At 47.2% G+C, this 15,667-nt stretch overlaps 1 protein-coding gene across 5 annotated transcripts in view; it reads left to right on the forward strand.

Moving 5' to 3' along the window:
• ARHGAP10 (Rho GTPase activating protein 10) overlaps positions 1–15,667 on the forward strand; it is a 269,421-nt gene that overhangs the window by 129,027 nt on the left and 124,727 nt on the right. For all 5 annotated transcript variants that reach the window (XM_084755701.1, XM_084755703.1, XM_084755700.1 and 2 more), the window contains 2 exons: positions 629–723; positions 15,519–15,600. In XM_084755701.1, the coding sequence (XP_084611827.1) occupies positions 629–723; positions 15,519–15,600 (177 nt within the window). The remainder of the gene's footprint in view (positions 1–628; positions 724–15,518; positions 15,601–15,667) is intronic.

A 15,667-nucleotide genomic window follows, 5' to 3' on the forward strand; every position in this document is an offset into this window, starting at 1 on the left:
TTTCTCCTTCCATTTTAGGCTCCAAATGACAAATGATGCGGTTTAGAATATCCCTGTGATGTTTTGGACGCTTACCTTGGATCTTTTTAAATGTTTTTAACAGATCGCCATATTTCTGTAAAATCCTAGTTGTGGGATTAGACTTCCTACCGTGGCTCCGTGCTGAGCCCGCTGTGTGGGTCTGTCTCTACCCCAGTGCTGACCCTCTGAGGGAGGGTGGACCTGCCCAGAGCGACTGGCTCCCATGTTAGTGTAGATATACTTGTGATCTCAGCCCTATTGTGTACTTTCCCATCAGTCCTTGTGGAATTGCACTGTTCATAGGCTAATAGTGGCCTCGCTGATAATGACACAAGGTGAAATATAGTGTGATATTAAAGCACATTTTGACTCTTTACAAAAGAGGGTGTTGACAAGCAGGCCATCACGGTAGTGCCCAGATGTTGTCATCTGTCCCACGCTCAGCGTTTGTAAAGTCTGCTTAACGGTTCTGCCTCCAGCAAGAACGAGAAAACCTCAGAGAAGGAGCAAAGAAGCTTCAGAGAGAAAAGGGCTAGCCTCTGGCTCTTGTGTGCTGCGAGTGGCGTAATGTTTGCACAGTTCTAAGTATGCAAATGCTTGTTTGCAGGGGGACGGAGAGGTGTTCTTTTTGAAAGAATGCACCAAAAGGTATACTGACTCCATCGACAGAAGGTTTTGTTTCGACATTGAGGCTGCTGACAGGTAAGTTATTGCAGTTTATTAGATATGATATCAAAACCCACTGAAAGTACAACTTTGAATACGAGTTGAAAGAGTGATTTCTGTCAACTAGAAAAATGTCACCTGTTGTGTTTCCGGGCCATCTTCATTGTAAACTGTTGCCGGTCACTGTGTAGTTGTAGGGCCGTAGCTTTATCTTGGCTGCAGACTGGAATCCTTCTAACCCGTGCCGTCACCTGAAAGAGAAACCGTGAGCATTTCATTGCTGATGCAGCTCTGATTAATGGCAAGAGTGGTGAGAGCGACTCCCGGGTGTGTTCTGAGTGGGCGTGCTCGTTCTGTGGTGGAGGCCTTAGGCAAACCTGTTCAGCATCATCAAAGACTGCGCTGACTAAATACCTTTCAAACGTTCAGTTTTTAAAAAGTGTTTGGCAGAGAGGCGGGAATTAGAGATCATTCTTGGTGCTAACATCTGGGAGCACTCGTGTCTCCTGGATGGGGGTCCCTTGCCACCCCTAGTGTGCCTGTAGGACAGGAGTTCTTAGACAGCCCCTTTGATGTGTGTTTAATTGTTTTCCAAAGGGGAGAGTGTTAAGAGCAAACTTTTTTTTTAAGGTCAAACCTAACCGTTGCTGCTTTCCTTACATGATCTAGCTGAGAATGGAGTTAGTACAGAGGAGGGAAATCCACTGAAGACGGGTTGTACAAAATGTGCCCTTAAACACCCTGACCACTGTGGCAGGACTGTGACAAGGACAGGTATCTAAAGAAGCACTTTGCAAAGGTTGTGACAGAACAAGTGTGTTGTTTGAAAAGGGGCTAAGGTTTCACTGTGAACTGGTCATAGCGGGTAAGACACTCGCTTGCACTACTCGAGAGGAGCCGTCTGTAGCCACCGCCGGCCAAGTCCTCCCTGGGTCCTTGTTTGTCTCAGCCTCACCACATCTCTCTCAGGTGAGGAACTGAAGCACCAAGTGTTTGAGGGAGGTGAGGATCCTGTGCTGTCAAGTGGAAGAGCTGAGGTTTGAACTTGGGCATTTTGCCGGGGAAGGCGGGTCCCTAACTACTGTGCCGCCGGGCCCGGCAGGACACTGTGCAGTCACGCAGCTTCTTCAGAAGTCTGCTGTGCTGGGCACGCGCTGTTTGAACGCTGCTGTGTCACGCTTGCTGAAGCGCCTGCTTTTAGGGACAGACATTGACGATGCTGAGTGGTTTTGTTGGCCACCATCTTTACATGATTGTAAACTGTAACCTCTCTGGTACTCAGAAACACGGGTGATGGATTACTACTAAGTTATCTTCACGTATAAAGGCCAACTTTCTTTTGAGATAAAGTCTTGTGAGGTAGAATAGGCTAGCCCAAAATCCCTCTGTCTTGGTCTATCCGGTGCTGGGGTGAAAGGCTTGTTGTACCCCATGCCTGGCTACGATAATAACGTTAAAATAGATGAAGAACTAGGCGGGAACTTACAGGAAACCTGTTGTAGTGGTTTTTAAATTTTTTTATAAGGACCCCTTTTTCAATAAAATTGAGATGTACACATATATAAATCGTCTAAGAGAATTCTCTTATTAAAGAGGAACCCCTGTTCTCTCATGTGCCCACCTCAGTTCCTAATATTTGTTAAGTCTTAGAGGTGCCTCCTGCCGCCCCCCCCCCCCCCCCAATCCCCTAGATCTCTGACGGAAGGTAACCTCCTCTCCTACCATATGACCATAGCATATCAGGTCTCGTCCGGATAACCTGCAGCCCATTCTTCTTTGTGCTGCTGGGCCTCCCCACCAAGGGAAAATGATCAATTTGGGGACACCAGAGCTAATGTCAGAGGCAGTGTCCTCCCGCTCCCCCACAGCCATGGAGAATGAGCTGCCCATTGGCTAGATCTGAACAGGGGGTCTAGGGTTACTTCGTGCAGTGCCCTTGGTTGGTGCAATGGTTTGTGCAGGCCCCCTGGGTCCAGATCCACCAGACTTGGTGGTCTCCTTGGGGGGCTCCTGAACCTAGACAGAGTGACTCCATTCTGTACCAGTGCCAGCCTTCTCCCATCCTTCCCGGCTCTGCTTGTTAGTGGGACCGTGGCCCCTCCCAGCGTTAGCCAGGGGTCTCTAGAGTAACAACTTATAGAATGAAAACCTGTGTCTCTACCTTTCTCTCCTCCACCCCCCTCCCGTGTGTGTGTGTGTGTGTGTGTGTGTGTGTGTGTGTGTGTGTGTGTGATTCTTCTGTCTCAGTTGTTGTCTGGGAGGCTTACTGCCTCCTTCTGCTGACCTAGGCCTAGTCCCGGAAGCTTCTAGCCTCGATACAATCTAACCTAGGCCTAGAATGTTTTCAGCCTCTGAGACTTACTGCTTAATGAGCTCACCCTCTCTTGTTCTTTCTGAGCTCTGGGCTGGGTCATTCAATGTGCCTGCGCCTGCTCTGGCTCAAACTCTTCTCTCAACTGTGGCTTGTTCAATCTGGCTTCTCTCTCGGCCTGGAACTGCTCTGCTTGGCCTCAGACTAACTCAGCATCTGCTCTAATCTTCTGGATTCTTCTCATTCTTTGGCTCGTTCCATCTTCACCCGAGTTCTCTCTCTGCAACCCGTCTCTCTGTTACTGTCCTGGTAAAACTGCCTCCTCTCTCTGAAAAACTGCCTCTTAAGTAGCTTCCCTTCCCTGTCTCTTCTCATGAGAGTTGGGCGCATCCTGTTCTGTCAAATCTTTTCTGATTCATCACCTTTTCTGACACTCAATTAGACATCACTTTCAAACATGGGTGCCTTTTTCTACAAACTAACTTCTCCTTCATTTGGTATTAAAAGCTTGAGCCACCTTGCTTGGATCTAAGCTTTTCTTTACCTGATATTTGCTCTATACCCGGCTGGCCTTGAACTCAAATTTGCTTGCCTGTGTCTCCTGGATTAAAGGCATTTTTGTAGTCCAGCTGGATCACACAGACCTAGAAGGTCTTTGGATGTGATATCTAGACAGAACAGCTATGTTCTGAATCAACATTCCTCTTCACACACACACAGACACACACACACACACAGACACACACACACACACACACAGACACACACACACACACAGACAGACAGACAGACACACACACAGACACACACACACACACACATACACACACACTCCAATAAATTTCTCTTTATATAAATTTCAATAATTCCTGTTTATATATTATGAACACACACACACACACACACACACACACACACACACACACATACCCCACAGAAATGGGTTTGATTGGAATGACTTACAGACTGAAGTCCAGCTAATCCAATACTGGCTGGCTGTGAATGGGAAGTCCAAGAATCCACTACTTTCTTAGTCTACACAGCTGGATGTTTGAGCTGGCCTTCGGTGTGTGCCGCAATCCCAAAGAAGTGGGCCCCAGTGCCCGTGAAGGAGTGACTGTGTCATCAAGGCGAGAGGAAACAGGCAAAGAGAAAAGTTTCTTCTTTGTTCTAAAATAGACTTCCAGCAGAAAGTGTGGCCCAGGTTGAAGAGACATGTGTCTTCCTACCTCAAAGGCCTGGACTAGAAGTAGATTCACCTGCTTCAAACCAAGCAGGGAATCTCTTGCAGGTGTGCTCTGCATTTCTGGATCGTAGTTCATTCCAGATGTAATCCAGTTGACAACCAAGAACAGCCATCACAGTTCCTCTGCAGCATCTGTTGCGTGCCTCCCTGCCCCTTTAATATTTATTTGTTTAAATTAAATGGGGGCCAGAGAGGGCATCGGAAACACTAGAACTGGAGTTACAGAAGGTTGGGAGCTGCCCTGTGGGTGCCGGGAATCAAATGTGGGTTTTCTGTAAGAGTAGTAGCAAGTGTTTCAACTATGAGCCATCTCTAAGCCCCATTTATGTTACGTGTTTGAGGGTTTGTTTGGCTGTAGGTAATGCACCATGTCCATACTGTGCCCACAGGGGCCAGAACAGGGTGCCAGATCCCCTGGAACTGGAGTTTAAGATGGTTGTTACCTACCATATGAGTGTTGGGAGCCAAACCCAGGCCCTCTGCAAAAGCAGCCGGTGCTCTAAACTGCTCAGCTGTCCTTCCCACATCATTTGTTGTTGTTGTTGTTGTTGTTGTTGTTGTTGTTATTATTATTATTATTATTATTATTATTATTATTATATGCCTTAGGGTGTTTTAAAGACTATCTATAAAGAGACTTTAAAGTCGGTCTGTAGTCGTTGACGCTTTCATTGCTTGCCTCCACCCACTTGTCCTAACGTTTCCTTAAGTCTTTGCAGTTTTGTAGCTGGTCTTCATGCTGACTCTGCCTCCCGTCAGCATACGCCATGTGCTTTCATCGGTCTTCTAGAAAGCTGCTGTCATACCATCAGTGACGCCTTTCCTTTCATCTGCTGCCCGTTTCTTTTCTTCCATAAACAGGAAAAGCTTCTCAGAAGGGTATCATGTTGCTGTCTTGGACGTCTTTCCTTGGTGGTGCCGGCCTGTCCTCCCGCTGCAGGTGTTCTGTCTGGTCCTCTGTGCAGTGCTCTCTGCTCAGGGCCCACTGTCCCCTGCGATACAGTTGGCTCGTTTGTTTCAGGGACACCATACCTCTTGGTGTCTTCCTACCTTGCTGCCACTTTTGTTTTGTGCCTTGTTCTGCAGCTCATTTCCCAGGCCTTGTGGAATTCTCTGGTCTTAATCACCTCTTGATCTTGTGTAGCTCATAATTTTATTGGCGTATTGGTGATGGCCAGATGTGTTTTCCCTCCTCCGAACATCAGGCTCTTCAGTCTGGCCCCCTTCTGTATTCCTGCTGGGATGGCTCAGAGGCATTTCACAGTCAGAAGTCATATGTTGCTTTTATAATTTTTCCAATTTTCTTTCTTTCTTTTTTTGGTTTTCCAAGATGGGGTTTCTTTGTGTAGCCCTGCTTGTCCTGAAATGCTCTCTGTAGACCAGGCTGGCCTCAAACTCAGAGCTCCGCCTGCCTCTGCCTCTTGAGTGCTGGAGTTAAAGGCATGTGCCACTAATGCCTGGCCAAAATATTTTTTTTTAATTGTCATTATATTTGGGTACTACTGGTGTTGCCACCCAGGGCTTTGCACACAGTAGGAAGTTTGTACTACTAAGCCATTCTCCTAGTTCCTTGCTTTTTTCTGTTTTAAAGGGAAATTATATATTTTTGATGGGATCTAGTGTTTTATAAATGCATATGAATTCAATCTTACATAAGCACTGATCTATAAATGTTATAAGAAGTTTTATTGGCTTAAGTCTTACCTTTTTCTAACTCTCTGGCTAATTTGAAAAGTTATTCACAATCATAATGTATTTTCTTTATGATTTCCCTGGGTTTTCAGACTGAGTCCAACATTTGTTTTTGGGTTATACACTCCTATTGCTTTTGGCTTAATGTCTTCATTTCTCAGTAGAGAAATATCTATTTGTGTTTGCTGTTACTAGTATGCAGTGGTTTAGAGGGCAAGATCCTCTCACCTCAAATCTTGCTATTCTTTTGTGGAACAAACACCAGTGGGCTAGGGCGGGGGCTCAGCTGATAAGAGCAGGTACTGGTCATGCAGAAGTCTGTGGTTTGATTGCCAGCACCACGCAAGGTGTATGCAGCTGTCTGTAACTTCTGCTCCTGGGATCTGGCACCCTCTTCTGGTCTCTGTAGGCACTGTACTTCCGTGTATACATTCCCAGCCCAACATAAACATATATTTTAAAATAATCTTAGAAAAAAATCCTAGTGGGCTAGGTATGAGGCGGTGAGTGTACATTGAAGTCTCTATAATTCTGAAATCCTCAAGTGTTAGTTAGAAGTTTAAGTGTGATGGGCTGTGTTCTTGTCTATCTCCCTGATTTCTGGCTCAGGAGACTAGGAGGAATTGCAAGTAACCTACCCTCCTCCTGTTGGATTATGGTGTCCGTGAGAGTGGGGCTCTGTCTCCCTTAGCGTTACTTGTTTCTGCAGGACCAAATGTAGTGCTCCCCGCATTTGCACTGGACTAACCGAAACTGAGCTGCTACCCCGAAGAGACAGAACTGGCCTAGATTCAGTCAGGCCTGCCAGCCAGGCTTTCTTCTGTGGCAGCATGAGATCGGGTGCTCATTCTGCTTAAGGAAGAGTATAGTTAGCCCGCCCTGGAGTGTGGGCACTGTGGATAAGCTTCTGCACACTTCCTGTTGGATTTTCTGAATAGCAATTTCACAGTTGGGTGCATGCTCTTAATCTAAATTTTGCCTTATTTCCAAGTATCTATTTTTGCTACTTTGTATATTTTTATGTTGGGAAGAATTGGCGTTGTGGATGAGCCCTCATGAGTCTGGGCAGGCATCTGATCTTCCTGCATAGGAGTCACGAGTTTCTCTGCGGTTCTAGTCTTTAGTTCAGATCAGGTTTGGATAGATTTATTAGTTTTGGAAATAGTCAACATAGCTTTATGTTAGTTTTCCTATTTCTTGTTTGGGACACCAAAGGCAGCCAGGTCAGGGTTGACGCTGAACATTTTGTGTCTATTCTGGCTTCTTTCTCTGCCTGGCTCAGTCAGGCTCAAGATGCCTGCCTCCAATTTTCTAATAGTGTGGTTGTTGTGAATATTTTTCAGAGGTTGCATGCTCTTGCCATCAGCGTTCCAATGGAGATACAGCTAGGCTGCATCTTGAGATTGGAACGTTGCCTTCGCGTTTCCTGCACTCATGTGCTGTGCTGAAGTCTTGGGTGTCATGGCATGCCTGTTCACCAGCGACTCGGGTCTCGGAGTGCGCTGCAGCTCTGCTCTTCAGACTGGAAGTCAGAGCATGCTCCTCGTGGCTCATGCGATTGGCTTGACTAGTGGTTTGGATGCTTGTGCTGCACGCTGAGCGGAGCAGTGCCTGTTAGCGTCACCTCACCCAGGCTCGTGGACAACTGTTAGTTGATACTGAGGGTGACGATGAGACACGAGAAAAACAACAGTGATGAAAGGCCCAGGGCTTTTAGTGAAATTACAAGGTAGCAGGGAACAGGGAACTTTAATGGCTTAGGCTAGCTGACCATGTCTTGCTAGAGAAAAGCATTCTTCTTTTCTTCTTCTTATTGCCGTAATGAGGTTTGAACACACAGCTTTGCAAATGCTATATAAGTGCTTTGTCACTGAGCCTCTGCGCTATGACCCTGACATTACCTGACCGTTTCTGATACAGGATCTTGCTGAGTTGCCTCAGGCAGCTCTACGTACCTCAGCCTCTCAGGTTCCTGGAATGCAGCAGACACTGCAGCCTGCTGAGAAGTGAGTTCTAAACGGTCTGGGCTGGAGTCTGGCTTTGGGCATGCTACACCCAGGCTCTGTCACTGAGCGGCATTCAAAGTCCTAAACTGACTCTCCCCCCCCCCCCCCCCCCCAGAATAGGTGACACTTGGGAAACTCTGAGAAATAGCTGTCCAAGACAAAATGAGTCATAGGAGGTGCTGAGCAAAGGTGCTGAGCTAAGCCCTGCTGGTCAGCACTTCTCAGCTGTTGACAGGTTGCACGTTTGAGTGGAGATGCTTTAAAACTGGCCTCGCTTGTGTTTGAGGGTGGGGTGGGGATGAGGGTTAGGGGTAAGAGTAGGTTGCAGTTGGGGGTCAGTGGGTGGTGGTGGCGGACGTGGACAGTTGCTGCAGACATCTCCTGGGCAGAGGCCTGAAGTGTAGGAACCGGCATCCAGATGTGCAGTGTCATCTATTCAACACACAGTGGCTTTACTGTTGAGAAGTCGCTGTATCTGATCGACAGATACCAACAAATGTTTGTAGAGTTATATTGCTTTCTGTAAATGCATGTATGCAGTGTTTATTTCTCTAAACAGTGCAGTGCCAGTTTAATTTGGTTACAGTACAAATAATGACGTAAAGGTAAATGGCGAGTCATACAAACATTTTAAGTTCCTGCTTAAGACTAGGAAAGCTAGTTATTAAAAAAAAAAAACACAGTAGAACTGGTAGGCACAGACCAGGTAGCATTGGAAACATCCCCTGTATTGAGGCTTCTGTGCTTCTCAGCATATAGTTTCTCACTGATGGTGGCTGTATTGATAGTAAGGCATTGACAGTCACATTTTGTCTTGATCTAGTACTTGAAGGAAGTCCGAGTTGAGGTTAGCATGAGGTGAGTCTCCCAGTGTGTGTTGAAGGTCAGTCCCCATGTGTTGTAGATACGATTAGCTTTTGTGAAGAAGGCTTTTAGCACCAGGGTTTTGTGGAGACAAGCTCTCAGTTTCTGCATGTGAGGGATAAACACTACAGTGAGAGAGCTAGGCTGAAATACTGTGCCTATGAATCCTTTATCAAACATATCGTGAAGTCAGCTTTTAAAAATAATTGGCAGAATTTTTTTTTTACCCTGAGATCTTTGTATACACCAAGTTCAAAAGGAACTCTTCTATTTAAAAAAAAAAAGTGGCAATGGTTGTAATTAATGTATAACTTGTAAAGATTTGGCAGGGTGTGCGAAGGATTAGAAGTCTATTTATTTTTCTCATACAGATAGCCAGCATTTCTAACACCAAATGCTGGCGTAGAATTCAGTCTGATTTAACCCTTTTATTCCTTGTCCAGGAATGACTCGGCTGCTTGTGGGTCAGTATCGAGGGGCAGGACACAGATCTGTGCTGTCACCCTTAGCAGTCTGAGGAGTTCCCCAGTTCTCTCAGGGACCTCTGCTTAGCCGATCTGAGGATCTCAGGATTTATCCAGCACGAAGCAGAACTGTTCTATTAAAAACAGAATTGTGCGCAAGGAAGGAAAAACACTCCCAAGAATATGGGCGTGGGCTTCTGAAAGAACAGTCACAGTTTATCGAAAGAAGTTTTATGAGACTGAAGAGACAGCTCAGCAGTTGAGAACATTTGCTACTCTTGTAGAGGACCTCAGTTCCATTCCCAGCACCTACATGTCACTACGTATGGTCCCAGCAGTAAGAGTCTCATGTTCTCTTCTGACTTCTGAGGGCACCTGGCATGCATGTGGCACACTACGTACACGTAGGCAAACACTCAAATATAAATTTTTTTAAAAAGGAAGTAATTAACATGGTGGCCCACACCTTTAATCCCAGTACTCCAGGAGGCAGAGGCAGGCAGATCACTGAGTTCAAGGCCAGCCTGGTCTACAAAGCGAGTCCGGGACAGCCAGGGCTACACAGAGAAATGCTGGCTTGGAAAAAAAAAATATGTAGATCGGAGAAGTAGATGATAGGAATAGAGCAAGAAGTTCCCAGGTGTAGGGATGGGCTCTGGAAGGAAGGTCAGAGGTCAGCGTCTTGGCATTAGCTACGGGTACCATTTTGGTTAAGTCTCAAGTTATATCTCATAAGCTTGCTAAGAACCCTTCCTCCCCCTCAAATAAGTGAAGTTATAGTGTGGCCCCAGGGCTTCCTTGGTTAGAATTAAAATCTGGTAACATAGAACCAGGAGCCACTTGGGTTGCACAGAAGATTTCTGGTGAGAGTTTTAGAAAATGCACAGGCTGTCAGCCACAAAGGGAGAAGGAAGGAAGGGCGTCACCGAGCTGTTAAGTGTGCTAACGTGCTTGCTTCTCAGCTGGTGGGAAGCTTCAACTAAACTCCTTTCCTGCCTTAGTTTCCTCTTCTGAGACTCCAACCCCTTGGTCTTAGGGGTTGCTGAGGGCAGGTGATAGTTTTCTGTATCTTTTTCCACACTGAATGGTGGTACCGACTCTGCATGCTGAGGGGAGGGGCACGGTCTGTAGTCTCAAGCGCCCTCATCTACCGTCTTATAGGTGACACCTATAGGTGAATGGACCCTAGGAAAGAGGAAGTCATCACTCAAGATAGCAAATCAATCTCTCTCTCTCTCTCTCTCTCTCTCTCTCTCTCTCTCTCTCTCACACACACACACACACACACACACACACACAGAGCATACGGTAATTTGTCATGACAGAGAGTTGCACCCAAACAGCAGGGCCTCTTCACCTCTCATGAGGTGCCTTGCACCACTTTGTTAGCAGGTGGCCAACATTGAAGGTGGAATCTGCAGCAGGTAACTTAGGGGTAGATCTCGTAGGACCCTGGACACAGTTGTTGGGTCATATGTACGCAGAGCACTTGCCTGGGAGCGAGGTTCAGTAGCCACGGGTCTTGTAAGATAGTGGTCCTCACCTTACCATTAGAGTTTGGGAGTGTTAGCTCAAGGTGTGGAAAAGGAAACAAGCTATTAGTTACAATAGAACGGTTTTATGAAGGATGCCGTGGTGGGATAAGTGAAAAAAGGAACTAGTGTGAGGCCACAGTCACTGAGGTTTCAGAAAAACCTTAAATCAGACAGCAGAATTAGGTCATTGTTATCGAGACTTATGGGTGGGAGTTTTTGTTGTATTGGGAAGTCTTTTTCTTGTTTGAAGGGAACCCCTGAGCTTTAATGTTTTGGGGACACAGACAGCCTTGTTAGCAGGTGGGTCTGAGTCTGTGAAGACTCAGAAGAGGAAGTGTACTCTTCATCAGCGCTTTTCAGCCTTCCTAATGCTGCCACCCTGTAATACAGTTCCTCGTGCTGCGGTGACCCCAACCATAAAACTCTTTCACTGTTACTTCATCACTGTACATTTGCTACTGTTAGGAGCTGTACATGCCTGATACGCAGGGCACAGGATATGCAACCCCTGTGAAAGGGTCGCCCAATCCCCCAAAGGGGTCCTGACCCACAGGATGAGATCTGTTGCTCTAGATATTATATTATCAAATTATTTACCTCATGAGGTGTTAGCAAACCCCAGAAAGTGTTCATGACTGGAGAGTGTTTGGACTAAGTATAGCTGTTCCTCTCTTCCTGGAATGTGCTTGTCCTAACCCGCTAGGTTAAGGAAAGGACAGTAGCTCAGTTCTGCCCGATGACAGAGGAAGAGAGGATACGTGTTTAAGGCTGTTCGGGGGGTGGGGGGTGGGGTGGGGGGCGTGGGGGGGTGGGGGGGGGGAGGACGGAGGATCGTGAGGTTTATAGTCCTTTCCCGAAAAGGCACTTGACTGTAATAGTCAGTGTCTGTTTTTCTAGGTGACACAAGTCATGCAGTCCTTTACATTTTTTTTTAAAAAGACATTTATTGAATCTATTAGTCATATTCTGGCTGAGTGCTCCATTTCTTTTACTTCTGTATAAGATGGATTTATACTTAGTTTTGGGAAAGCTGTTTCTGAGCCTTGTCTGAGTCTCAGAACATTACTGTAAACTGTTACAGTTGGAGCAGTTTGGCTGTTTCAGCTAGACTCTTTTTTTTAAAAAATCAGAATTTCCAAGGCTAAGTCTGGGAGTAACTTCTTTGGCATGTGGGTATTCCTATCAACACTGATTACTACACCCATTTGTTTACGTGGAGATATTAAGGTACCTAATAAGATAGTGAACAAAACCCTCACACTGAAAAGTAAGGTTCTTACATGCTTAGGCACCAATGACAACTGAATCAGTCCAGTGGCAGGCATTTTGTCAAGGATCTCTGAATATCTTTTGGAGTCGCCATGTTTGGAGCGCAAAGCCCACACTTGGGTGGGGCATTGTCCCGTATGGTCACTTGTCTCCTTTCAGGGGGCAGGCAAAGCTCTGTTTCTCAGAAGAGAAATGGGACTCATTGAATTGCTCTTGGGTAGTTCAAATGTGCTGTCTGTGGCAGCACGGAAGCCTGGTGGCAAGGGGCTTGATACAGCTGGTCACATCTGCAGTCAGGAGGCATAGAGCAGTGAGAGGTGCTGCTCAGCATGCAGTCTCCTTGTAATGCAGGCCAGGACTCCAGCCCAAGAGAGGGAATCCTTCACAGGCCTTGTATACATGTGGAAGCTGTCTCCCAGCCATGGAACTGCCACTGCTCATTTCCCAGTAAGTGGACGAGAGGGGGCTGCGAGGCTCAGGACGTGCCAGCACTAGCTTCAGCTAGTGTGTGCGCGCCCACAGATTTCAGTTCCAACCGTGCGCCATACAGATAAGCACAGCGGCTTGAAGTAGAGGATGAATGTTCTGACAGCGTTCTCTTTTACCTGATTTATTTTCTCCTTTATGAGATTCATTCTGTTGTTTTTGAATTTACCAAGGATCACCGTGGTGCTGATGGTTAGAGCTCATTGCAGTGTGTGGTACACAGTGGGCATGATTAAATGCAGAACAGTTGTGCCCCCAGTGCAGCCAATAAAACGCCCAGCAGTACAGTTCACTTTTCCTTCAGTCCTGTCTCTTCTGTCAGCGACGTCACCACAGCTTCTGCGTGAGCTTGCCTCCGTACTGGGTGTCTGCATACATTACTGGGTGCCTTGCTCTGCAGATGTATTTGTTTGTTTATTTGTTTAGTTATTTATTTTTGGCATTTTACACTTGCCTTATTGTCCTGTGCATCCACTAAATGTCATTTTAAAATCTTTTGTTTTCAGAACTCGGGGCTTTTTGTAGTTGACAGAGAGTTGTTACAGTAGGCTGAGAGTTTCCTGTTTGCTATTGCTGTTTCTGGAAGATCCTTGGAGGAGCAGGTTTCTTCCTTGTTCTGTTGTGACCATAGTATATGGAAGCCTTCTGGACTTTTCCTGTCTGTATGCCTGCTGTTCTGTACCTTCCTTCCGATGTTTCTTCGCTCTCCTTTTCTTAGCGGCTTCTGTAGTTCTGCCTTTTCCAGATTTGCCATGTATCTGAAATTATGCACCCTGTGGACTTCTTTCTCCAAGTAATAATGAGTTGCTGTGTCTTTTTGTGGTGTGATAATGGGCTTTCCTCAGTGCTGACGAATCCTCTGTATGGCTGCACCCTCACCTACTGCAGCACTTGTGAGTAAAATCTTGTGTAGCTTTCTACATGGACATAGATTGCAGTAACTGTAAAGATTGTACCAAGAAATGTCTGGCTGGCACAAGAGAGCACTTGCTCCTATCTGTAGGAAGCTGCAAAGTGGATTACATTGTTTGCATCATTTTATGTCATGGTTAGTGATGGGTGAGCGTTTCCTTGTTCCACAACCCCATCAACATTTGGTGTTCTTAGTAATTTTGATGCTGGCCATTCTAGTAGGTTTGTTGTGATTGTGTATTGATTTGCATATGCTTGATGGACGTTAGGATGGGGAATATCATTCATACACACACACACACACACACACACACACACACAATAAAGTGTTATTAAGCTTTAAAAAGGAAGGCAATTTTGACACATGTTCTGAGTTGGATGAACCTTGCATAACTGAAAAAAGGCTGGTTAGAAGATATTAATAGGATGTGGTTTCCTTTTCTGTGGCACTCAGATTATCCAAATTTATGGAGACACAGTATACAATAGAAATTGCCACAGGGCGCAGAGCAGTACATAGGGAGGAAGTGTTGTACATAGAGGTTCAAGTTTGCAAGATAAAAACTTCTCTGGCCTGACACCGCAGGGTTGTGTGTACTTGTAACCCCAGCACTCGGGGTGTAGGCAGGAATGTATTTAATTCAAGACCAGCTTAAACTGCACAGTAAGACAGCCCCCTCCCCTGCACTGCACAGTAAGACAGCCCCCTCCCCTGCACTGCACAGTAAGGCAGCCCCTCCCCTGCACTGCACAGTAAGACAGCCCCCTGCCCTGCACTGCACTGTAAGACAGCCCCATCCCCTGCACTGCATTGTAAGACAGCCCCCTCCCCTGCACTGCATTGTAAGACAGCCCCCTCCCCTGCACTGCACTGTAAGACAGCCCCCTCCCCTGCACTGCATTGTAAGACAGCCCCCTCCCCTGCACTGCACTGTAAGACAGCCCCCTCCTCTGCACTGCACAGTAAGGCAGCCCCCTCCCCTGCACTGCATAGTAAGACAGCCCCTCCCCTGCACTGCACAGTAAGACAGCCCCCTCCCCTGCACTGCACTGTAAGATAGTCCCCTCCCCTGCACTGCATTGTAAGACAGCCCCTCCCCTGCACTGCATTGTAAGACAGCCCCTCCCCTGCACTGCACAGTAAGACAGCCCCCTCCCATGCACTGCACAGTAAGACAGCCCCCTCCCATGCACTGCACAGTAAGACAGCCCCTCCCCTGCACTGCATTGTAAGACAGCCCCCTCCCCTGCACTGCACAGTAAGACAGCCCCCTCCCATGCACTGCACAGTAAGACAGCCCCTCCCCTGCACTGCATTGTAAGACAGCCCCCTCCCCTGCACTGCACAGTAAGACAGCCCCCTCCCCTGCACTGCACAGTAAGACAGCCCCCTCCCCTGCACTGCACAGTAAGACAGCCCCTCCCCTGCACTGCATTGTAAGACAGCCCCCTCCCCTGCACTGCACAGTAAGACAGCCCCCTCCCCTGCACTGCACAGTAAGACAGCCCCCTCCCCTGCACTGCATTGTAAGACAGCCCCCTCCTCTGCACTGCACAGTAAGACAGCCCCCTCCCCTGCACTGCACAGTAAGACAGCCCCCTCCCCTGCACTGCATTGTAAGGCAGCCCCCTCCCCTGCACTGCAGAGTAAGACAGCCCCGTCCTCTGCACTGCACAGTAAGGCAGCCCCCTCCTCTGCACTGCACAGTAAGGCAGCCCCCTCCCCTGCACTGCACAGAAAGACAGCCCCCTCCTCTGCATTGCACAGAAAGACAGCCCCCTCCCCTGCACTGCACAGTAAGGCAGCCCCCTCCTCTGCACTGCACAGAAAGACAGCTCACCCACCCCATTCTGGAGGTGAGTCGTAGGCATGGTTGTATAGTAATGTATTTATGTTTAAAAGTGTTCTACACAGCAAATTTGTGTGATATATTTTTATTGTAGTTGAAAATTAATACAAACATTCAATCCTGATAGTCAGACATTTGGACACAGAAGAGGGGTTTGTGGCAGCCCTGGCTGACCTGTTTTCCTGGTGTCTTTCAGACCTGGCGTTCCCTTGACCGTGCAGGCGTTCTCAGAGGAGGAACGGAAGCAGTGGCTGGAGGCCCTGGGTGGAAAAGAAGCTGTAAGAATCGAACCCCGCGCAGCTGGCTGCGCTCATTCCTGCCTTCATTTTGTCTCATAGCCCTTGA

Source organism: Acomys minous, assembly GCF_964271855.1.
Source record: "Acomys minous genome assembly, chromosome: 14".
In the NCBI taxonomy this organism is placed as follows: domain Eukaryota; kingdom Metazoa; phylum Chordata; class Mammalia; order Rodentia; family Muridae; genus Acomys; species Acomys minous.